We start from the raw sequence: 24465 nt of genomic DNA on the forward strand, positions 1-24465 counted from the left end.
TTCCCGCGTGCCGAGGAAATCCCCGAATCCCAAGCGGCCCACCGAGGGCCTCGCACACGGTCCCAACTCTGTGGTCCCGCGGAGGCGGAGCCCGCGGCCCGGTGCATGCCGGGACGGCGGTGGGCGGTGCCTGCGCTCGCATCATGGCGGCTGAGTGGGCTTCTCGTTTCTGGCTTTGGGCTGTGCTGCTGATTCCTGTGGCCGCGGTCTACGAAGACCAAGTGGGCAAGTTTGATTGGTGCGTACGTGTAGAACATATTCGAGAGATAAGTGGCTGTTTCCACGGTACCTGTCTCCTGCCTGCTAAAGGGAAGGGGGTTGTCATGTAACAGGATTGGCCGCATAATTTGCAGGACCCAGTACAAAATGAAAACGTGGGGCGCCTTGTTCAAAAATTAAGGATTTAAAGTCGTTCGAAGCAGAGCTTTAAACCAAGTGTTACGGGTCCTTCTAAGCTGATCCTTGTGTGTAAGCCGGCCCTGCCATCCAGGCATGCTTGGGGTGCTGGTCAGAGGTCACTGATCCCGTTCTCCCTCGTCAGGTTCCATTTCTTTGACTGTCAGGTTTCTGGTCTACCAGGTGTCAGAGGTCGCCACGCCGTCAGTGAACTTGAATTCCTACTCGAATTGGTGTCTTGTAGGCATTTGAACAGGAGCTTTCGTCTTAAAAGTCCTAAACTGCACCCTTTTCCCCCTCTCATCAACCTAGTCTGGCCCTGGGCTCAGAGCAGGATTGCCCAAAACTCTGAGCAGCTAGAATATGCCATTCATTCCTTCATTCACCCACTCACGTCTTCCTTAAGGCCCTGAAGTAGCTTGCTTTTGTTTAAATTTTACCAATTAAGAGTTGTGTGATCTTGGGGAAAGTGGCTTAACCACTCTGTGCCTTTGTTTCTTTGTCTATACAATGGGTTTACTAACAGTCTGTTATCTATTACAGTACTTGTGAGAATGAATGAGACAGTCCAATTAAATTACTTAGAACAATGCCTGGCTCATTGAATGCAGTCATTAAATGTTACCTGTTATTATTGCTCTTTACACTTTATTCTTCAGGGCCCAGCTCAGATTTCTCCTCCTCTGAAGTATTTTCTGTCTTGAAAAAGTTGATTCACATATATGTTGAGTACCTGTTATGCCAGACAGTGTGACAAATGCAACATAAGTTAAATTTTTAATGATGTGCACAACTGTTCACAATGTCATATGTGTATATTACACATATATAGCAGGTGATATATATATCTAATGTTGCAGAATACTAGATATATGCAATTTTCTTTTCATGAATGAATGAATGAATGGCATTTCCTAACTGCTTAGTGTTTTGGGCAACTCTGCTCTGAGCCCAGGGCCAGGCTAGGCTGATGGGGGGGAAAGACTCCGTTTAAGATTTTTCTTTCTTTCTTTTCTTTTCTTTTTTTTCTTTTTTTTTTTAAGACGGAGTTTCTCTCTTGTTGCCCAGGCTGGCGTGCAGTGGTGCGATCTCAGCTCACTGCAACCTCCACCTCCTGGGTTCAAGCAATTCTCCTGCCTCAGCCTCCCGAGTAGCTGGGGTTACAGGCATGAGCCACCATGCCCAGCTAATTTTGTATTTTTTTGTAGAGATGAGGCTTCTCCATGTTGGTCAGGCTGGCCTCGAACTCCTGACCTCAGGTGATCCACCCGCCTCGGCCTCGCAAAGTGTTGGGATTACAGGTGTGAGCCACAGAGCCTGGCTAATAAACACCTCCGGTTTTTTTTTTTTTTTGAGGCGGAGTCTCACTCTGTCCTCCAGGCTGGAGTGCAGTGGCGTGATCTCGACTCACTGCAAGCTCCGCCTCCCGGGTTCATGCCATTTTCCTGCCTCAGCCTCCCGAGTACCTGGGACTACAGGCGTCTGCCACCACGCCCAACTAATTTTTTGTATTTCTGGTACAGATGGGATTTCACCATGTTAGCCAGGATGGTCTCGATTTCCTGAGCTTGTGATCTGCCCGCCTCGGCCTCCTGAAGTGCTGGGATTACAGGCATGAGCCACCGTGCCCGGCCACAAACACTTCTTATATGTCCTAAAATGAGTGTGATGGTGATAGCCCTGTGATTTGTTCTTTTCTGGAGCATTTTGTGGAATGGTGATTTTAGCTCCTTACATTCCCCTGTACTCTTTTCCTCAGGAGACAGCAGTATGTTGGGAAGCTCAAGTTTGCCTCCTTGGAATTTTCCCCTGGATCTAAGAAGTTGGTTGTAGCCACAGAGAAGAATGTGATTGCAGCATTAAATTCCAGAACTGGGGAGATCTGTGAGTGAACTGGGAACCGTGTCTACTGGCTGCCTAAGGGATGGAAGGCTCACCATTGCCAACTCTGCTTGGCTGATTCCTGAATAAGGGACATGTTGGCCAAAAGACGCCTCTCCTAGTGGATTTTGATACTTTTTTCAGTCTTACCATCTTTGAATGTTTGTATATTCCTATAACTGACCTTTGCAGTTTATTCTCTTAGCCTGAATCCTGAGTGCCCTTAAATAAGATATTGCTGCAAGCCCAGGCGGGAGGATCACTTGAGCTCAGGAGTTCGAGACCAGCCTGGGGATCACAATGAGGCCCTATGTCTAAAATTTAAAAAATTAGTCAGGCATGGTGGTGTGTGCCTAGAGTCCCAGCTACTTGGGAGACTGAGGTGGGATTCTTGCTTGAGCCTGGCAGGTTGAGGCTACAGTGAGCTGTCATCATGCCAGTTCACTCCAGCCTGCGCAGTAGAGCAAGACCTTGTCTCAAAAAAAGATGCTGCTGCAGAAAACACATTATTCTACTTTGCAGTAAACTCTCACATACCCTCACTTAATTACCTACACTGGCTGTGTAAATTAAGGCACTAAAATAATGGAAATAGAATTTATGATCACTATTTTTCTTTTTTTTTTTTTTTTTTTTTGAGACGGAGTCTCGCTCTGTCACCCAGGCTGGAGTACAGTGGCGCAATCTCGGCTCACTGCAAGCTCCGCCTCCCGGGTTCACGCCATTCTCTGGCCTCAGCCTCCTGAGTAGCTGGGACTACAGGCGCCCGCCACTGCGCCCGGCTAATTTTTTTTCTATTTTTAGTAGAGACGGGGTTTCACCATGGTCTCGATCTCCTGACCTTGTGATCCGCCCGCCTCGGCCTTCCAAAGTGCTGGGATTACAGGCGTGAGCCACCGCGCCCGGCCGATCACTATTTTTCTTATGACTTGGATGGATTTTATTAATCTTATTGTTGTTTGTTTATGTTTGATGGGGTGGCAGTGGGGCCTGGACAGTAGTGGCTCCTCTTAACCCCTTCTACCTTCATTACCCCGTGAATGGTACTGGATCACTGCCAGTTAACCATACTCCTTCACTCCCTCGAAATAAAGTTGGACATTGCAGTGCAAATGAAGAGCTCTTCATTTATCTCTTAGTCTTCTGGGTTGCCTCCTTCTGTTCACAGTAACATCTAACTTTCATGTCTCTCAGTGTGGCGCCATGTTGACAAGGGCACGGCAGAAGGGGCTGTGGATGCCATGCTGCTTCACGGACAGGGTAAGCAGAGTCCTCCTGTGTCTCCATTGTGTGGCCGGCTCCCTGTCCCATTCCTTGGCTCTGTCATCTGTACAGGATCTGGTAGGGAAAGGAGATGGGGGACTCCTGACAGTGAAGGACAGATACCTATTTAACATGTATTTGCATCCCGAAATCAGAGGTGAGGCCATTGCTCACAGTGGGACCCTAGGAGGCGACAGAACAATTGGGAAATGACTTCACCATGATCTTTTCTTTTCCAGATGCAATCACTGTGTCCAGTGGAGGCCGAATCATGCGTTCCTGGGAGACTAACATCGGGGGCCTGAATTGGGAGATAACCTTGGACAGTGGCAGGTAGGGGAGAAACTGGATTCTATCTTGACTGAGTTAAAGGATTTATCAGAACACAGATCTGCACAGACAGCAAGTCTGGGCTTGTGGCTTTTTCCCAGGGACCACTGGAGAGCCAGCCATTGAGTCCCCATTGTGGATATGCTTGCTCGGCCAACATGTATTGCCATTGAGTGCCCGTTGTGGATATGCTTGCTCAGCCAACATGTATTGAGCACCTGTTAGATGCAGAGTTTCCAGGTGCAGTGTTTGCGCTTGTGCTTGTGTGCTATTCCTAATTTCACTGTGATTTGTGAGTTTTGCAATGTTCCAGATAAAAGAACATAATATAAAACTTCCAATGTTTAGTTTTGTTTAAAGAATAACTTGACCTATTGTTACATCTTTGCTCTAGTTATTTATTTTTATTTATTAAGTTTTTTGAGACATAGTTTCACTCTGTCGCCCAGGCTGGAGTGCAGTGGTACGATCTTGGCTCACTGCAACCGTCGCCTCCCACGTTCAAGCAATTCTCATGCCTCAGCCTCTCCAGTAGCTGGGATTACAGGCATGTGGACTGTGCCTGGCTAATTTTTGTATTGTTAGTAGAGATAGGGTTTCACCATGTTGGCCAGGCTAGTTTCGAATTCCTGGCCTCGTGATCCTCCCGCCTCAGCCTCTCAAAGTGTTGGGATTACAGGCGTGAGCCACCGCGCCCGGCCCCTAAAGTTGTTCAAATGATAGGATCATTTGTATTAGCTTATATATCTTCTGATAGTAATTCATTTGGTAAACGTGTGGTGAGCCCCAGGCGATGGGAACACACGGGACTGTGAGACAGCTGCTGTCATTGAGGATTCCACTGTCCATTGGGAGGCAGGCAGGTAGCACAGTAATGACAGCACTGTCTGATGGGTATGTGGCAGAGGGTAGGTCCAGTTGCTGTGAAGTCCCAGGGGAAGGAGGGAACAGCCCTTAGGAGAAGTAGATGGTTTCAGGGAAGCAAGCAGTGTGACCACATGGTTGCAAGTGCAGAATCTCAAGTTGGCTAACGAGGCAGAGCCAGGATTAGGATTCGGCTGTGTTTGACCCCAAAGCCTGTTTCCTTACCCACCAAGCAACAGTGAGTACTGTTCTGGACTGTCTCTCCCAGCCTGAGGCTCTGCAGGTGTGGGCTGCTCTCAACCTGTACTTGTGCTCAGTTTCCAGGCACTTGGGCTGGTTGGCCTGCAGGAGTCTGTGAGGTACATTGCAGTCCTGAAGAAGACGACGCTTGCCCTCCATCACCTCTCCAGTGGGCACCTCAAGTGGGTGGAACATCTCCCAGAAAGGTAAGGCCGCCTGTGTACAGGCAACAGCTGCCTCGTCCTACTCTACGAGCTCCTCTTTCTCCTTGAGGGACCCAAAGCATTTGCTTTAACCCAGGCCTGTCTCTTGTTAGTATTGCATGGAGTGTGTTGCACTCACAAGATCTTGAAGGCTGTAAGTATGAGTGAGACTCCAGAGTATGCCTGGAGTTTCCTTTGCACTGAGGAGAACACTCTCAAACTGGGGCGCTAGGGCGAGCCATGCTACGGGAGCCACTCGCTTGTGGTTATGGTACTTTGTGCCTTCTGACTTCTAGTTCAAGTACCAGTTCTGACTGAGCCTTTCATTCATATTAAGAGTTAGAACAACTCAGGCCGGGCGCGGTGGCTCAAGCCTGTAATCCCAGCACTTTGGGAGGCCAAGACGGGCGGATCACGAGGTCAGGAGATCGAGACCATCCTGGCTAACATGGTGAAACGCCGTCTCTACTAAAACATACAAAAAACTAGCCGGGCGAGGTGGCAGGCGCCTGTAGTCCCAGCTACGCGGGAGGCTGAGCCAGGAGAATGGCGTGAACCTGGGAGGCGGAGCTTGCAGTGAGCTGAGATCCGGCCACTGCACTCTAGCCTGGGTGACAAAGCAAGACTCCGTCTCAAAAAAAAAAGAGTTAGAACAACTCAAGAAGAGCCCAGGGTAGGCTGAGTGAGTATGAAATGGTTTCTCGAGCTCCTGCTGGTAGAAAGCATTGAAATTGGGAAGGAACGGGAGGGAGGGAACAAGAGAAAAGGATCTACTTAGACACCCTGTGGCCATTTTCAAAGTTTAGAGCAGGACTCAAAACTTCAAATTCTTGCCTGGCACGGTGTCTCACACCTGTAATCCCAGCACTTTGGGAGCCTGAGTTGGGTGGATCACTTGAGCTTGGGAGTTTGAGACCAGCCTGGGCAACCCCATCTCTACAAAAAATACAAAAAATTAGCCAGGCATGGTGGTGCATGCTTGTGATCCCAGCTACTTGGGAGGCTGAGGTGGGAGGATCACCTGAGCCTCGGGAGGTAGAGGCTGCAGTGAGCCGTGATTGCACCACTGCACTCCAGCCTGGATGACAGAGTGAGACACTGTCTGAAAAAACACAACAAAGAAAATGCTATGAGGTGGGTTATGAAATATCCATGAGCAACACTGGCTGGATGGGAGCTGCAGAGCGCCTGGCCTGCCTGGAGGGGGCAGCCTTACCCACCTGATTGGCACTCTGTATTTAGGCTTAGCGTTGTCACGTCTTCTAACTGTAGGAAAACTTAGAAATCTGATTGTGGGCCGGGCGCGGTGGCTCAAGCCTGTAATCCCAGCACTTTGGGAGGCCGAGACGGGCGGATCACAAGGTCAGGAGATCAAGACCAGCCTGGCTAATACGGTGAAACCCCGTCTCTACTAAAAAATACAAAAAACTAGCCGGGTGAGGTGGCGGGCGTCTGTAGTCCCAGCTACTCGGGAGGCTGAGGCAGGAGAATGGCGTAGACCCAGGAGGCGGAGCTTGCAGTGAGCTGAGATGCGGCCACTGCACTCCAGCCTGGGCGACAGAGCGAGACTCCGTCTCAAAAAAAAAAAAAAAAAAAAAAGAAATCTGATTGTGAAGTATAATCTCTTCTAAATGTTGACAAGTAATTCAAATTAAGAACAACAACAAAAACCCCCAAACTGTATGAGCCAAACAAAACCTATTTGGGAATTACTAGTTTGTGACATCTGGCTGAGGCCTGGCAGCCCCTGAGAATAATCCTGTCCTGGGTTTAAAGCTGACGCTCCCGTTTCTTCTTCCCTCTCTTAGTGACAGCATCCACTACCAGATGGTGTATTCTTATGGCTCTGGGGTGGTGTGGGCCCTCGGAGTTGTTCCTTTCAGCCATGTGAACATTGTCAAGTTTAATGTGGAAGATGGAGAGATTGTTCAGCAGGTATGGGAGGGTGACAGAAGCCTGTGAATAAGGTGGGGTTGTGGGGGGACTCAATAGATTTCTTTGTACTGGGGAACAGGGAACTTGGCTGGGCAGATGCAAAAGCTACTTATGCTCCCTCATTGTGGTCACTTGCCAGCTGCCTTCTCATTAGGCCTCTATTTAAAGTACTCATATTTGCATGTGTTATCTTCTGGGGTGGCTAAAAAATTACATAGATCTAGTCCCTGCCTGTAAGTATCTTAACAGTGCTGTGAAATCACAGTAGGATACCACATATGACAAATATAGTAGAGAAGTGCAGATCTGAAGTGTCAGGTATTTAAAATTATCGGGTGTATTTTTCCAGTGACCAGAAAATCCTCTTATTTTTTCCACCTTTGGAGGCTCTCAGGAGGTTGGAGGGTGGGGTTTCAGGGGACAGGAAGAATTCCTATGGAACCAACCGTGAAGAACCTTTGAACTTAGGACCCCCAGTGGGATGCTGGCAGCAATACTGCTGTTGGGCTGAGAGGGAAATGTAAAAATCTTTCACGAGCTTCCTGTTAATGATGACTTTTCTGTAGGTCAGGGTTTCAACTCCATGGCTGCAGCACCTGTCCGGAGCCTGTGGCGTGGTGGATGAGGCTGTCCTGGTGTGTCCTGACCCGAGCTCACGTTCCCTCCAAACTTTGGCTCTGGAGACGGAATGGGAGCTGAGACAGATCCCGCTGCAGGTGAGAGGCTGCCACTGCTGCTTCTGGCCTGAGGCATTTCCTGCGGGGAGTAGAAAGTTTGGCATGATTCCCCCAGAGGGTCTTTCTCCCAGACTCTTCCTGAGCAGTGGAAGCCATTCAGGCCTCTGGCTGAACTGGCATAAGGGGAAATCGGCCACTTTCTCCTTTGGGGAATTTGAACTGGAGCATTTGGAGCCACCTGCCGTGGCCCAGTTACTTCCCCTGGTAAAGTAGGGCAGAGGGTGTGAGCCTCGGATGGGTCAGGGACTCGTCAGCTGTCAGCTGTAATCCTCCTCCTTGCCTTCCAGTCTCTCGACTTAGAATTTGGAAGTGGATTCCAACCCCGGGTCCTGCCCACCCAGCCCAACCCAGTGGACGCTTCCCGGGCCCAGTTCTTCCTGCACTTGTCCCCGAGCCACTATGCTCTGCTGCAGTACCATTACGGCACCCTGAGTTTGCTTAAAAACTTCCCACAGGTAACTGCAGGCAACACGGTTTGCTAGGATTCAGGACATCTCTCCAAGACATGGATGTTACAAGGCAGTGCTTTTGAATCTGGAAACATTTGCTCTTAGGCCCAAGACTGATGACACCTTCCCTTAAATGGTTTGAGAGGGGGTAGGTAGCCTTGCAGTAGAAATGGTATATTTCCTCCTGAGTATTACAAAGGATCTTTAGAGCAAAACCAGTGCCTTCCTTAGTCCAAAGGAAATATGGGGACATAAATGAGAGCTTCCCCGTAGATAGTAAGAGCAAGCAGCATGGGACTTAAGATTGATGTGTGCCTGCGTTGGAGGTAGGGGAGAGTTCTGTTTTCAGCTGTAGATGCAACTGGGGCCTCGCTCTGCTCTTAAATGCCTGACCATTCTGCTCCAAAGTGGGGAGCACTTTCAACTCTTAAGGCCAAGGGCCTTCCCTGGAGAGGTGACCCTCTGTAAGGCAGCTGGCTAGTACTGGTCCCACTTAGGAGCTGATGCCTTGCTTTTCCCCCAGACTGCCCTAGTGAGCTTTGCCACCACTGGGGAGAAGACGGTGGCTGCAGTCATGGCCTGTCGGAATGAAGTGGTGAGTATTGAGAACAACAGTCAGCACTTGGGGTTTTCCTTCCTGGTCTCTGCCAGGAACCCTGAAAATCAGAAGTCTGGGCACATTGGCCTGGTCAGTTTGAACCCAGGGGGCAGGAGGCTGTTGAGAAGTGAGGTCTTGCCTCACCTATAGAGCTTTCTGTACACCCCATTTCTCCCCAGGAACGAGACCCTAATGTGATGACCTTACTTTCATATGGGGCTATTAAGGGTTGAATAGACTTTGTGGGCAGGGGTGAGAAATGAGCTTTGCCTTCTCCCAAGTGCTAAGAAGATAAAAACAAAAGCTTCATTTCAGTGACTGGGAAGTGACCCTTTGGCTGAATTTTCTCCTGTCCTTCTCTTTCTCATAGCAGAAACCTAGCAATTCTGAAGATGGGTCAATGGGGAGCTTTCCGGAGAAGTCTAGTTCAAAGGTAGGGTGTGGCATTGGGCAGTATGCCAGACTGAGAGACGCAGGAGACCACCAAAGAGAGTTGGGGGCACAGCTTTGGTTAGGAGCAGGTCTTAGAGTTCCCAGCTTCAAATGGGGTTTCCTAAGTACTGTAAATTAAATGATGTTTCTCTTAATCTCATTTTACTGGGTTATTAGGAGGTAGAATGCCTAGAGTCTGTTCCTAGCCACTTTCTCCTCTGGGCCTCAGCGTCCCCATTTTTTTGGGGATCCCGGCTGGCACAGTTGAGTAGTAATCTGTGCAGTTACCCTGAAGCGGAGGCGTCAGCCCCTGGCTGGAGGCATAGGTTCCTGCTGTGGCTTCCATCTAAGCGTTTCCCTGCCTCCTGTCTTGCTCAGTCTCACTTTGCTCAGCCCTACCTCTCTTTCAGAAGTCTGCTACTCTGTACTGGCTTCCAAGACAAGTATGGTAGTTGTAATTTCATTTATTTACTCAGGCACCTTATTTCTGCCTTAGGATTTGGCTTGCTTTTCTCTTTTATTTTCCTTTGCATATACTTCCCCTTCTGGCCTGGCTCCTTCTCTAGGGTATTTGCCCCCAATCCTTGGACTTCCTTTGGTGGGCTTTGCTTTCGGGGGATGCCTCTAGTTGACCCGTGCTGTCTGTACCCCTAGGACTCTCTGGCTTGCTTCAATCAGACCTACACCATTAACCTGTATCTCGTGGAGACAGGTCGGCGGCTGCTGGACACCACAATTACATTTAGCCTGGAACAGAGCGGCACTCGGCCTGAGCGGGTGAGGCAGAGCCTTTCTCTGCAGACTGTCCTGTGGGCTTCTCAGCACGTGCCTTCCTTTCCTCAGGGCCAGGTCTTAGCCATGGGGCTTGGATTAGGCTCTCTGAACATGTGTTCTAATGCTCTCTGAGCCACTGACTTGTTGGAAATCACAGTAAAGGCAGGTATTATTTATGCCAGCTCGTCATTGTGTACCAGGCACTGTTTTAAGCTTTTAACTTACACATTAATTAATTTAATCCTCCGAACACTCCCGTGAAGCGATTGTTCCTGACCTGGTTTTAAAATGATTCTGTGGCCTGCTGGGATCGAGTACCACAGCCAGAGTCACGGAGCCAGGAAGAGGTGTTGCTGGGGTTCAGATTCAGGTCTAACCTCCCACAGCCTGGACTCATCACTACCCAGTATTGCCTCTGTGTACATTTGGTTATTTTCCTCAGCTGCTTGGGCTGTGGCTTCTTTGTTTCTAAAGCAGAAAGTCTAATCCCGGCCTCCTGCTCACTTTGTGGGGTGTGATTAGAACATGGATGAATGGCGTGGTACCCGTGCAGTACTCATGTTCCTCCATAGAAAGATCTGGGAGACCCCAGCATCATTGTGTTGGCCCCTAAGAATATGTATCACTTACTGGCATCCAGATAATAGCTACATTGTTTAGATATCAAATAATGCCATGGCTTGGGCCTCTGTTAAGTCCTAATGCTTTGACTCCTGGGGTCTGGGGCTCTCAGAGGCATTTGGATCCTCACTGACTACACTGGTCTTGACTGTGTGGCTTATAGCTGTATATCCAGGTGTTCTTGAAGAAGGATGACTCAGTGGGCTACCGGGCTTTGGTGCAGACGGAGGATCATCTGCTACTTTTCCTGCAGCAGTTGGGTAAGTAGACCTCATTCAACCCATTTTTTTATTTCCCCAGGCCTTCCGATGTGTTGCAGTCAGACTGTTTTTTGGGAGGCTGCAGGTTTCTGGAAGAGATTCAAGTGGAGTGTGCCCCGAGCGTTTTGTTCACAGCCAAATGTCACCTGCTTTTTTTTTAAAATTTTTAAAATTTGAGATAGAGTCTTGATCTCTTGCCCAGGCTGGAGTGCAGTGGCATGATCTTGGCCCACTGCAATCTCCACCTTTCGGATTCAAGCAGTTCTCCTGCCTCAGCCTCCCGAGTAGCTGGGATTACAGGCATGCGCCACCACGACCAGCTAATTTTTGTATTTTCAGTAGAGACAGGCTTTTGCCATGTTGGCCAGGCTGGTCTCGAATTCCTGAGCTCAAGTGATCCGCCTGCCTCAGCCTCCCAAAGTGCTGGGATTACAGGTGTGAGCCACCGTGCCTGGCCTGTCACCTGCTTTTTTTTTTGAGACGGAGTTTTGCTCTTGTGGCTCAGGCTCGAGTACAGTGGCGTGATCTTAGCTCACTGCAACCTCTGGCTTCCAGGTTTAAGTGATTCTCCTGCCTGAGCCTCCCAAGTAGCCGGGATTACAGGCATGCACCACCACGCCCGGCTAATTTTGTATTTTTAGTAGAGATGGGGTTGCACTATGTTTGTCAGGCTGGTCTCAAACTCCTGACCTCAGGTGATCCACCTGCCTCGGCCTCCCAAAGTGCTGGGATTATAGGCATGAGCCACTGTGCCTGGCTCTTTTTTTCTTTTTTGAGACAGTTTTGCTCTTGTTGCCCAGACTGGAGTGGAATGGTGTAATCTCAGCTCTGTGCAACTTCTGCATCCTGGTTCAAGTGATTCTTCTGCCTCAGTCTCCCGAGTAACTGGGATTACAGGCACGTGCCACCACACCTGGCTAATTTTGTATTTTTTAGTAAGAGACAGTGTTTCACCACGTTGGTCCAGGCTGATCTCGAGCTCCTAACCTCAGGTGATCTGCCCGTTTTGGCCTCCCAAAGTGCTGGGATTACAGGTGTGAGCCACCATGCCCGGCCTTTGTCACCTGCTTTTGAAGAATAACTTGGCCTTCTTGGTGGGATACGTAACTTTCCTCCCTTGACCTATTGATTCCAGCCCCTTGCTCTGCCATTTATCCTTTTATGCAAGAGCTTGTAGTAATCCCTGAGTCAGCAAGAAGAGTCTCTTTAGAACATCTGGGAGGCAGCCTTAGTTTTTTTTTTTTTGAGACAAGGTCTCACTGTTGCCCAGTCTGGAGTGCAGTGGCGCGATCATGGCCTCACTGCAGCCTCAATCTCCCGAGATCAAGTGATCTTCCCACCTCAGCTTCCCAAGTAGCTGTGACTACAGGCGCTTGCCACCATGCCTGGCTAATTTTTTGATTTATTTATTTATTTATTTATTTATTTTTTGAGATGGAGTCTCACTCTGTTGCCCAGGCTGGAGTGCAGTGGCGTGATCTCGGCTCACTGCAAGCTCCACTTCCTGGGTTCACACCATTCTCCTGCCTCAGCCTCCTGAGTAGGTGGGACTACAGGTGCCCACCACCACGCCCAGCTAACTTTTTATATTTTTAGTAGAGATGGGGTTTCCCCATGTTAGCCAGGATGGTCTCGATCTCCTGACCTTGTGATTTGCCTCCCTCGGCCTCCCAAAGTGCTGGGATTATAGGCGTGAGCCACCTTGTCTGGCCCTGATATTTATTTTTTGTTGAGATAAGGTTTTGCCCTGTTGTCCAGGCTGATCTCAAATTCCTGGGCTCAAGAGATTCGCCCACCTTGGCCTCCCAGAGTGCTGGGATTACAGGCATGAGCCACCGTGCCCAGCTCCAGGCTTAGCTTTGTAAAAATGTTTCCTGTAGCAGGGAAGGTGGTACTGTGGAGCCGTGAGGAGTCCCTGGCAGAAGTGGTGTGCCTAGAGATGGTGGACCTCCCCCTGACTGGGGCACAGGCCGAGCTGGAAGGAGAATTTGGCAAAAAGGCAGGTATGAACCTAAGAGGTTGGAGCTGCAGAGTTGCTGGAGGGGTCAGTCTGGAAATGACCATAAGAGATACCGTGTCATGCATCTCCGGCTTCCTGGGCTTGGCAGATTGCTAGTCTTTTCTGAACGAGCTCTGTGATGAGGTTCCAGTGCATTTGTGGCCATATGGTTTATGAAACCGTTCATTTCTGTGAAAGAATGAACTGAATCCTTCTGGGGAAAGCTAGGGAAAAATCCCTCTAGAGAAAGCTGAGGGAAAAAAGTCTTTTTTTTTCCTTTTTTTCTTTTTTTGAGACAGAGTCTTGCTCTGTCACCCAGGCTGGAGTGCAGTGGCGCAGTCTTGGCTCACTGCCATCTCCGTCTCCCGGGTTTAAGCAGTTCTCCTGCCACAGCCTCCTAAGTAGCTGGGTTTACAGGCGTGCGCCACCACGCCCGGTTAATTTTCGTATTTTTAGTAGAGACAGGGTTTCACCGTGTTGGTCAGGCTGGTCTTGAACTCCTGACCTCATGATCTGCCCGCGTTGGCCTCCCAAAGTGTTGGGATTACAGGCGTGAGCCACTGCGCCTGGTGGGGAATAAAGTCTTAACTTGGTATAGTAATAGCTACCATTGCCTGTGTACTAAAAATTTACCAGGCACTGTATACTCATTGTCCCTAAAGCAGCAGCCACATCTGTCTGGAGACACGATTGGGTTGATCTGGGTATTGCGGAAATAGCCCAGTGCCCTCTAAAGCTGGCCATGGTCCCAACTGCCAGGATGAACTTGATTCACTCTGCTCTGATTCAGTCCTGCTCCCCGCCCTCTCTCTTCTGTCCATTCATCCAGCTCTCCAACGGATAGCTATTGAGGGCCTGCTGTGGACCAGGCACTCTGCTAGGCAATGCACATTTTCTTAAGCTGAGGATTAATTTGACTTTACTGTTTATTTCTGCTGCCTGGATCCAGCGATTCAAGGTAAAACCTGCTTCTTGCTGCCTTGTTGCTCATTGCCTGCTCACATGGCTAGCTTTTGGTTAATTGTTTTTCTTCCTAGCTTGGACCAATGAGGTACATCCTTGGTGGCGGGGTGTGTGTGTGTGTGTGTGTGTGTTGACTGCCATGCTTGTGACTTGTCCTGTTGCTTCTCACTTCTCTTCCTTGAGCAGAGGTGGGTGGAAAATAAGATAAGCAGAGGTTCTGCTCCTTTTTTAGTAAGTGCTTACCATGTACCAGGCACCACACTAAATCCTTGATGTACATCGTATGATGTAATTTTCCAACAATCCAGTGGGTTACATGCCACTTTACAGATGAGGAACCGGAGGCAAAAAGGTGAAGTACCTTTCTCAAGGTTGCCCCATAGTGAGTGGTGAAGCTGGGATCTTAATTTGGGCCTGGCAGATTCCAGAGACCATGCTCTTTACCTTGCTTCCTTGCATCTGTTTCCAAATCTGTGGTCTCCAATGAGGAGATCTGGAGGGCAGTGGCTTCACTGACAGAATCAGGGAAAGAGTGAATGATGGTCCTGGGAACTCGTTGCAAATATGTCTGTTGGGTGCAGGTTAAACAGTTGACAAAGTAGGAATGAATCAGTGGGAGATGGAAGTACCTGCTCATGATACACATTCATTGGCCTGCACCCTCCACCCCCACACTCATACCTCTTCTGGCTTTGTCATGGCACCCAGAAACCTTCCTCTGGCATCTTGGATGTGGGGCTGTGGTGGAGACATTCACAGCATGCCTGCCTCCTGCATGCCTGATCCCTGACCTCCTAGTCTATTCCAAGATTCCAGCTGGGTTTAGTTGTAAGAGCCAGTTAAGTAGTTCTTGGAAGCTCCTGCATGAGCCTTACCTGAGTGTGAGACTACTGGCATCAGATATAGGACTGCCCTTTGGGCTTGTGGCCTAGAGTGTGGACTTTACCACTCCATAGGAGACGCAGAGATCTCTCATTAGGAAAGCATGTACCTCCTTCTGGACCCCTAGTCTGATGTAGAGTGTGTTACTTTTCCTTTACACCAGATGGCTTGCTGGGGATGTTCCTGAAACGCCTCTCCTCTCAGCTTATCCTGCTGCAAGCATGGACTTCCCACCTCTGGAAAATGTTTTACGATGCTCGGAAGCCCCGAAGTCAGATTAAGAATGAGATCAACATTGACACCCTGGCCAGAGATGAATTCAACCTCCAGAAGATGATGGTGATGGTAACAGCCTCAGGCAAGGTGCGTGTGGTTTAAGACTCCAGTTACTGAACCTTTTCAAGTTCTGAGGGTGAGGAACAAAAAGCCTTTGGTGGGGGATGACACTGGTTCTAGTTTTCAAGGACAGACTCAGTTCTTTGGTTTCTCTTTCTAGTAGTGAGCCAAGTATTTGTTTATCTTGCAGCTTTTTGGCATTGAGAGCAGCTCTGGCACCATCCTGTGGAAACAGTATCTACCCAACGTCAAGCCAGACTCCTCCTTTAAACTGATGGTTCAGAGAACCACTGCTCATTTCCCCCACCCCCCCCAGTGTACCCTGCTGGTGAAGGACAAGGTGAGGCATCCAGCTCTAACTGGAGCCAGACTCAGAGTGGCTTTTTTTTGCTATTTTGTAACTTAAATTGCTCCTAGGCCCTTGGAATTATGTGAGTTAATGAGGCACATTCAGGAGTTAGAACTCTTGTTTCTTCTAGTTTCATGCCTGGGTGGAGGAACCAGCCAGCACTGATGTGGAATTGTTTAGAAAGTGGGTGTGACTTCACCAGCTACATAGGGAGCCAGCTCTCCTCTTTTCTAAACATTGGCTGTTAGTAGCTGAGTGGCTATTTTCTCTCTTTGAGGAAGAGCAGGATATTTTTGTGTCTTCCCAGAATTAGAATGGATTTTTGTGTATTCATTCTAGCACAGAAGGTGGGCTTGGTAGACACTTTCTTGGAATGGCTGCCTGGTGCGATTTTGGCTCACTGCAGCCTCCACTTCCCAGTTTCAAGCGATTCTTGTGCCTCAGCCTCCCAGGTAGCTGGGATTACAGGTGCATGCCATCATGCCTGGCTGATTTTTGTATGTTTAGTAGAGACGGGGTCTCACCATTCTCTACAAAAAATAAAAACAGAATTAGCCACATGTGGTGGTTTGTGCCTATAGTCCCAGCTACTTGGGAGGCTGAGGTGGGAGGATCGCTTGAACCTAGGAGGTAGAGGTTGCAGTGAGCCTTGATCATGCCACTGCACTTCCAGCATGGGTGACAGAGTGAGACCCTGTCTCAAAAAAGAACTGGCAGAGACAGTTTGACTTTTTCCTTTGTGACGTTAGCCTAGGGGACTATTCACCTACAGCCAAGAACTTATTTTCCACAAAGAGGGCAAAGACTAGGGAACCCCCACAGTTGCTGAGCTGGAGTCCCAGCTCTTCAGGTCTATCCCTAGGATTTGCAGTCTTTTCTTGTTGGTGGAGCCTGACAGTTTGCTCATTTTAGGAGTCGGGAATGAGTTCTCTGTATGTCTTCAATCCCATTTTTGGGAAGTGGAGTCAGGTGGCTCCCCCAGTGCTGAAGCGCCCCATCTTGCAGTCCTTGCTTCTCCCAGTCATGGATCAAGACTACGCCAAGGTGTTGCTGTTGATAGATGATGAATACAAGGTACTGTATTCAGAGGGGATGGAGAACATGCTAGTGGAGTCAGGTTTGGGGCCAAGTGGTCAAACACAGCAGCCCAGAGATGGAGTGCTCTCTGTACCCAGCACGTGTTTGGGCTCTAAGGCCATCCTGAAGAGAAATGATGGCTGTGTCTGCATTTGTGAAAACTCAGGTTCTTAACAGAACTGAATGTAAACCCTAAACTGAGTTCACTAGACTTGAATTCTTTTAAGATTTGCTGTTTTATTCTTAAGGCTCTCTTTGATGGGGAAGTTTCCTAACTCTTTCCTTGGGCTCTCTGGGTTTTTCAAGGTCACAGCTTTTCCAGCCACTCGGAATGTCTTGCGACAGCTACACGAGCTTGCCCCTTCCATTTTCTTCTATTTGGTGGATGCGGAGCAGGGACGGCTATGTGGATATCGGCTTCGAAAGGTGGGAAGGCGTGTCCTGGCATGACCCTTTGTGGATGAGATGCAGGTGTTTCCTGGCCATTTGGCTAAGAAGTGAATTATGCTACTCATTCTACTATAAACTTAGATTAGCGTAATCCTGATGTCTGATACAAAGTCAATCATTTGTTCATGTTTGTTGGGCAGCTACTACATGGCAGGTATGGTTCTAGGTGCTGTGGACAGAGTGGTGCACAGTAGACCAAATCTCTGCCCTTGGAGCTTTCATTCCACATTCTTTTTCTTTTTTTTTGAGACGGAGTCTCGCACTGTCGCCTGGGTTGGAGTGCAGTGGCGCGATCTCGGCTCACTGCAACCTCCACCTCCTGGGTTCAAGCGATTTTCCTGCCTCAGCCACCCAAGTAGGTGGGATTACAGGCATGCGCCACCATGCCCGGCTAATTTTTTCTATTTTTAGTAGAGACAGGGCTTCACTGTGTTGGCCAGGATGGTCTCAAACTCCTGACCTTGTGATCCACCTGCCTCGGCCTCCCAAAGTGCTGGGATTACAGGCGTGAGCCACTGCACCTGGCCACATTCTTTTTCTGTAGCAGAGAGATGGGACGTTTTTTCCATTCTTGGGAAAGTAGAAGGTAGGAATGTGGGTTGAGTAATAAGTTGTACTTTTATATGAAGATGATGTTGACCAACTCATGATAGAATGTGTGCTTTGAATTTTATTTCTAGAAAGGGGGTCAGTTTGCTTTAATCCTCACATACTTGAGACCAACTCTTGTAAACAGTGATACAAGCTGGCTCTGAAGTCCAGCTCTGAAGTTCATGAGGGGCTGGCATGGCCTTGTTAGCAGGACTGTTTGGAGAAGCACTCTGTGTTGTGCACTCACAAACAGCTCTCCCATCCTGTCCTGTAAGGCCTTTTGAGAGGTGTAGAATTTAAGAGCTTAGACCCAATTTGCTGGATTTGAAGCCTAGGTTTGTCACTTACTAACTTTGTGACCTTGGACTCTGGCCTTCTGTTTTCTTAGCTGTAAAATAAGGTGATAAATACCTGTCTCAAAAGATTGTTGTGAGAATTCAACATATAAATCACATAAAACTGCCTGGCACATGGTAAATGCCATCTGAGTTGGAGACGCTGTTGTTTTGAAAATGCAGTGCCCTTTTGTGATATTTGTAACAGCTAACCTTAGCATAAACGGCACTGGAAATGGTCTGCCCAGAAGACACATCCTTTACCCTAGTGAATGAAAAAAAAAAAAATCGTCCTTCTGAGTTAATAAAATGAGGACCTTGAAAGAGACAGTTTCGTAGATTCAGGGGAGTGAACTGGAGTGTGGGTGTCATGAATCCAGAGTCTTGAGGACATCATCTGAGTGAACAGTGACAAAGGAAGACAAAGGGGCAGAGCTGTCTGTGGGAAGTGAGCCAGGTGTGCGCGCGAGTCCTGGACCACAAGGTAGTGTACTGCCTTTGCCCTCACTTGGTGACCTTCCTCTCTGGGGATGTTTTAGTGAGTTCTCATGTTTTCAAAGAAGGTTGTGGCAATGAAGTCTTATTATTAATAACTTTTATTATTTTAAAAATTTAGGTAATACATGAGTATATTCTCATTGTAAAAGAGTCTATTGATACAGAGAGGTGAACAAGCAAAATGTGAACAGACTCTTGTAGCCCCATTTCCAGCAGTCTTCCCTTCCCCAGGTGGAAAGCCTGTCAGCAGTTTGCTGTGCCTCTTTCCACTGTCCTTGTGTATTTATGATTCCATATCAACAGCTGTGTGGACACACATGTGCGGCTCATACTTTTTTTTTTTTTTTTGAGACAGAGTCTCGCTCTGTCACCCAGACTACAGTGCAGGGGCGTGATCTCAGCTCACTGCAACCTCTGCCTCCTGGGTTCAAGCGATTCTCCTGCTTCAGCTTCCCAAGACTACAGGTGCACGCCACCACGCCCGGCTAATTTTTGTATTTTCAGTAGAGATGGGGTTTCACCATGTTGGCCAGGCTGGTCTCAAACTCCTGACCTCAAGTGATCCTCCCGCCTTGGCCTCCGAAAGTGCTGGGATTACAGGTGTAAGCCACTGCCCCCGGCCTGTTTTTTTTTTTCTTACTCACATGGAATTGACCTATATTTATTCTTATGAAATTTGCTTTTTTCATTTAATGGGTTTTCTACCTCATTGTTTTGTCAAATTCAGTTTTTTATTACAGAAAAATATTGACAAAAGTGCAAAATCATGAGGTATGGCTCAGTGAACCCTCACCAAGGGAATACACTTGTGTGCCTGGTAATCACATCCGGAAACAGAACACCACCAGCTCCTAGAAGGCCCTTTTGCCCTTTGCCAGTAACTACTTCCTGTCTCCACGCCCAAGTGCTCTGCATAATTCCATAGGATGGATGTGTAATAATATATTTAACCATGAGTGTTTATTGGTTGGTTTCCTATGACCATAAAGAATCATACACGAAATGTTTTGAGGTCCCTATTAGCTTAGACATTCACCGCTGGCCCTAGTATACGGGCATCTTGGAGTTTAGTAATAAATGGTAAATTTTCCTTGCATATTTCCTACTCAGATAAATAACGGGATACTACTGAGCATTCGCCTCCTTTTCTACTGGCTTTATTATCTATCTTTTTTTTTTTTTTTGAGCCAGAGTTGCCCAGGCTGGAGTGCAATGGCCGTAGTCTTGGCTCACTGCAACCTCCACCTGCTAGGTTCAAGCAATTCTCCTGCCTCAGCCTCCTGAGTAGCTGGGATTACAGGCATGCGCCACCATGCCTGGCTAATTTTTTATTTTTAGTGGAGATGGGGTTTCTCCACGTTGGTCAGGCTGGTCTCAAACACCCGACCTCAGGTGATCCACCCGCCTCGGCCTCCCGAAGTGCTGGGATTACAGGTGTGACCCACTGTACCTGGTCTATTATCTATCTTAATTAAACCGAGAGTTCTGAAATTTCTTCATAAACTAGATCTCTATTGCCATTTTTCTAGTTTGTTTTATTTTTGAGTCTTGCTCTGTCACCCAGGCTGGAGTGCAGTGGCGTGATCTCAGCTCACTGCAGCCTCTGCCTCAGCCTCCTGAGTGGCCAGGATTATAGGTGCCCACCACCACATCCGGCTAATTTTTTGTAAGTTTAGCAGAGATGGGGTTTGGCTTTCTTGGCCAGGCTGGTCTTGAACTCCTGACCTCAAGTGATCTGCCCACCTTGGCCTCCTAAGTGTGGGGATTACAAGTATGAGCCACTGCTCCTGGCTCGTTTTTCTAGTTCTGATCTCTGTTCCTTCCTGCACAAAGGCCTCAAATAATGAACTGTAGGATGGGTCTAACTCTAGCTGTTTCAGTTCTTTGTGTCCCCGCCCTAGGATCTCACCACTGAGCTGAGTTGGGAGCTGACCATTCCCCCGGAAGTACAGCGGATCGTCAAGGTGAAGGGGAAACGCAGCAGTGAGCACGTTCATTCCCAGGGCCGTGTGATGGGGGACCGCAGTGTGCTCTACAAGGTACGTACGGCCAGCTGTCTGGTATACAGCAAGGGCTTTTGAATCAGGAAAACAAGGGCTTCAAGTCTGGGTGTAGGACTTGGTAGATACATGACTTTGAGTAAGTCATTTAATCCCTTTGAGCCTTAATTTTTGTTTGTGAAGTGGGGATAATATACCCTCTTCCTAGGCTTGTTGTGATGATCACATGAGATATTCATGCCTAGCCCAGTGCCTAGCATATGGTAAGTAAGCAACAGATGTTAGCTCTTATTTTTTGGACCTTTTTGTTTTGTTTCCTGAGACAGAGTCTTGCTTGTTGCCCAGGCTGGAGTGCACTGATGCAGCCATGGCTCACGGCAGCTCCGTCGTCCTCCTGGGCTTACACGATCCTTTCACCTCGGTCTCCCAAGTAGTTGGGACCATAGGCACATGCCATGTTAATTTTTTAAAAAAGGATGGGCTTGGTGGCTCATGCCAGTAATCCCAGCATTTTGAGAGGTCGAGGCAGGTGGATTACTTGAGTCCAAGAGTTTGAGACCAGCTTGGGCAACGTGGCTGAAACCTTGTCTTTACCCCCGCAAGAAAAGTAAAAAAAATACAATTAGCTGGGCATGGTGGTGCATGCCTGTAGTCTCAGCTACTCGGGAGGCTGAGGTAGGAGGATCACCTGAACCTGGGGAGGTTGAGGCTACAGTGAGCTGCAGTTGTGCCACTGCACTCCAGTCTGGATGACAGAGTGAGACCCTGTCTCCAAACAAACAAAAAAAAATTTTTTTTTAAACTTTTTATTTTCTGTAGAAGATAGAGATCAACCTAGGGAACATAGTGAAACCCTGTCTTCAAAAAAAAAAAAAAAGCTTTTTAAAAATTTCTTATTTTTGTATTGACAGGGTCTCACTATGTTGCCTAGGCTGGTCTCTATCTCCTGGCCTCAAGCAGTTCTCTTACCTCAGCCTCCCAAAGTGTTGGGATTAGAGACTTGAGCCACTGTGCCTAGCCCAGCTCTTATTACTAGTGGTAGTACTGACAGAGCATTCTGGGGTTAAACCATAGTTGAGCCATCAGAAACTCCAGCTCTGTGATCCAACACTCTAGTTAGTGTTAAAGAGAGGGAGATTGAGGTGACTAGTGGGCTGCAAAACTGTTGTGGGAGAGAATGTAATCACAGTAGTAATGCACATTAATTACACCCTCTGGTACAGCAGAGACTGAGTAGAGACTGAGTTGGAGGGGGTGTCATAGAATAGAGTAGTGAGATCACGGAACTTGATGGTAAAGCCGGATCACTAAGCATGATCCAGTGCAACACAGTGTAAGCCTCTAGTTTGACTGTCAAGTTAAGACGTGGCTCTGCCATGGCCTAGCTGTTCATCTCTTAGGCTGTCTGAGCTTCCATTTTCCCCAGTATAATGGGGTGCAGTGGTGCGATCACAGTTTATTGAAGCTTTGACCTCCCGGGCTGAAGCAGTTCTCCCATCTCAGCCTCCTAAGCAGCTGGGACAACAGGTGCATGTCACCATGGCTTATTTTATTTTCCTTCTTTTCTTTTTTCTTTTTTTTTTTTTTTTGAGATGGAGTCTCACTCTGTCGCCAGGCTGGAGTGCAGTAGCACGATCTCGGCTCACTGCAGTCTCCACGTCCCAGGTTCAAGCGATTCTCCTGCCTCAGCCTCCCGAGTAGCCAGGACTACAAGCGCGTGCCACCATGCCCAGCTAAATTTTGTATTTTTAGAGATGGGGTTTCACCATGTTGGCCAGGATGTTCTTGATCTCTTGACCTCATGATCTGCCTGCCTCGGCCTCCTGAAGTGCTGGGATTACAGGCGTGAGCCACTGTGCCCGGGCAGTTATTTTATTTTCTTTAGAGATGAGGTCTTGCTGTGTTGTCCAGATTGGTCTTGAACTCCTGGGCTCAAGTAATCCTCCCATCCTGGCCTCCCAAAGTGTTGGGATTACAGGTGTGAGCCACCGTACCCGGCCAACAGCAAGTATTTTTTTAGTGCTAGTTGGATGCAGGCACTCATTTACACACTGGGATATAAAATGGGCAAAATAGACAAAACTTCCTGACCTTGTGAGGCTTTCATCATAGTTGGGTGAGGCTAATAATAAAGAAAATAAATAGGTAAATTAGATAGTGTATTAGAAAGTGACCAGTTCTATAGAGAAAAATAAAGCCGGGAAGAGGGAAAGCGAGTACAGTGTAAATTGGGTGGCTAAGGAGGGGCTTAGTGAGAAAGTGGCATGGAGTGAGTGGACTTGAGTGAGGAAGTGAGTCGTGTGGATAGCTGGGGGGAGAGCCTTCCAGAGAGAAAAGTCAGAGCACTCCTGGTGTGTGTGAGAAACAGCAAGGAAGACTAGGTGACTAGAAGATGATGAGGGAGGAGGCATGTCAGGCCTGCTGAAGGCAGAGGGCAACAGGGCCAGATCAGAGGCCACCACCGTGCCTTCACTTTGGAGCATGGTGAAGAGCCACTGGGAAGTTTTCAGCAGAGGAGTGACATCAGTGACTTGAGATTCCACAGGTTCATTTGACCTAGATGAGACTGTAGAGGGGTGAGGAGGAAAGCAGACCATTTAGGCTGTGGGATCATCCAGGTGCTGATGGTGGCTGGAGCTGTGCTGGTAGCACGGAGGTGGGAAGGAGGGATCAGATTCTGGGTACTTTTGAAGGTAGAGCCAAGAGCAAGTATATGTGTGTTACAGAGAAAGGAGTCAAGGATGACTCGAGGCTTTAGGTCTGAGTCACTGATGTATGGAGTCGCCACTGGCTGGGGAGGAGACAGGAGCAGATTTTAGGCAGGGGTTAGAACAGTTCAGTTTGGGCCATGTTAAGCTTCAGATGAGACATCTGAGAAAAGATACTGAGATAGTTTCTTAGTGAAGTCTGGAGTTCAAAGGAGTGTCTGGTTTGGATACATACATTGGGCATTGCCAACATCCATAAATGGTGTTCAAGCCATGAGATTGGCTTGAGATAGACCACCATGAGGGTGAGCGTGATGGAAATGCTTAAGGCTTGAGAGCTTCCTGGTGTGTTCCACCATGAAGAAACTGGGGAGATGTGGAAGAACCTCCAAAAGATTCTGAGAAGGAGAGGCCAGTAAGGTAGAAGGAGTGCTGGGCAGGGATGTTCTGGAATCCAGGTGAGAAAATGTCACAGGGAGGTAGTGATCACCTGCGTCACGTGGTACTAGTGGGTCAGGTAAGATGAGGGCCAAGACTTAGCCACTGGATTTAGCGATGGGGAGGGTGGTGGTGACCCTGAGAAGAAAAATATCACTGCAGCATTTGTCCCTAGGTCAATGAGTGGGCAGACCTGGATTTTATCTGGGGTTACTATATGCTCTCTGAGACTTGAGAAGCTTCTTAACTACTTTGAGACTTTTCTGCAAAATGTGGACCATAATAGCTACTCTGCAAGATTGTTTACGGGATTAGATAAAATACAAGGTACCTGGCATGGCACCCAGTACCCAATGCACATAAAACAAGTGCAGTGATGAGAAACTCCAAACAGGAAGCTCTTTTCACCAGAAACCCTGATTCCTCTGCCAGGCTGGAGAGCTCCAGGTTGGTCTCACAGCACAGGAATGGAGTGTGTGATGAGTCATTGTGGTTCTAAGGGAGCTTTTCTCTCTCTCTCCAGAGCCTGAACCCCAACCTGCTGGCTGTGGTGACGGAGAGCACAGACACACATCATGAGCGCACCTTTATTGGCATCTTCCTCATTGATGGCGTCACTGGGCGTATCATCCACTCCTCTGTGCAGAAGAAAGCCAAGGGCCCTGTCCATATCGTGCATTCAGAGAACTGGGTGGTGGTAAGCAGTCACTACCAGGGACACAAAGTAGCTCCAGAGGTCTCCCTGCTTCCTGAGTCCTTTCCAGAAACCCAGTTGCTGCTTTGGTTTTCTTAGGATCTCAAATTCCCTGGATGGCAGCAAAGCGTGCTGGTTAGGGCGCTAGGCTCGGGAATCAGA

General features: G+C 48.3%; 1 protein-coding gene and 1 long non-coding RNA gene across 3 annotated transcripts in view; one reads left to right on the forward strand and one right to left on the reverse strand.

Moving 5' to 3' along the window:
- The first annotated feature begins 123 nt into the window (after positions 1–123).
- EMC1 (ER membrane protein complex subunit 1) overlaps positions 124–24465 on the forward strand; it is a 29893-nt gene continuing 5551 nt past the window's right edge. Inside the window, 19 exon segments of one of the 2 annotated variants that reach the window (NM_001261118.1) lie at positions 124–238; positions 2156–2280; positions 3472–3537; positions 3780–3873; positions 5052–5180; positions 6986–7112; positions 7679–7828; positions 8137–8304; positions 8822–8893; positions 9267–9329; positions 9983–10105; positions 10887–10983; positions 12864–12986; positions 14991–15190; positions 15354–15503; positions 16425–16586; positions 16896–17015; positions 20365–20502; positions 24133–24306. In NM_001261118.1, coding sequence (NP_001248047.1) covers positions 144–238; positions 2156–2280; positions 3472–3537; positions 3780–3873; positions 5052–5180; positions 6986–7112; positions 7679–7828; positions 8137–8304; positions 8822–8893; positions 9267–9329; positions 9983–10105; positions 10887–10983; positions 12864–12986; positions 14991–15190; positions 15354–15503; positions 16425–16586; positions 16896–17015; positions 20365–20502; positions 24133–24306 — 2376 coding nt within the window. In that variant the 5' untranslated portion in view covers positions 124–143. 2 annotated transcript variants of the gene reach the window in all.
- The window catches only part of LOC144335810 (uncharacterized), a 30329-nt gene continuing 13293 nt past the window's right edge, over positions 7430–24465 (reverse strand). The window contains exon 2 of the long non-coding RNA XR_013406999.1: positions 7430–7868. This is a non-coding gene — a long non-coding RNA (uncharacterized LOC144335810). The remainder of the gene's footprint in view (positions 7869–24465) is intronic.

The sequence above is a fragment of the Macaca mulatta genome, chromosome 1 (genome assembly GCF_049350105.2).
Source record: "Macaca mulatta isolate MMU2019108-1 chromosome 1, T2T-MMU8v2.0, whole genome shotgun sequence".
In the NCBI taxonomy this organism is placed as follows: domain Eukaryota; kingdom Metazoa; phylum Chordata; class Mammalia; order Primates; family Cercopithecidae; genus Macaca; species Macaca mulatta.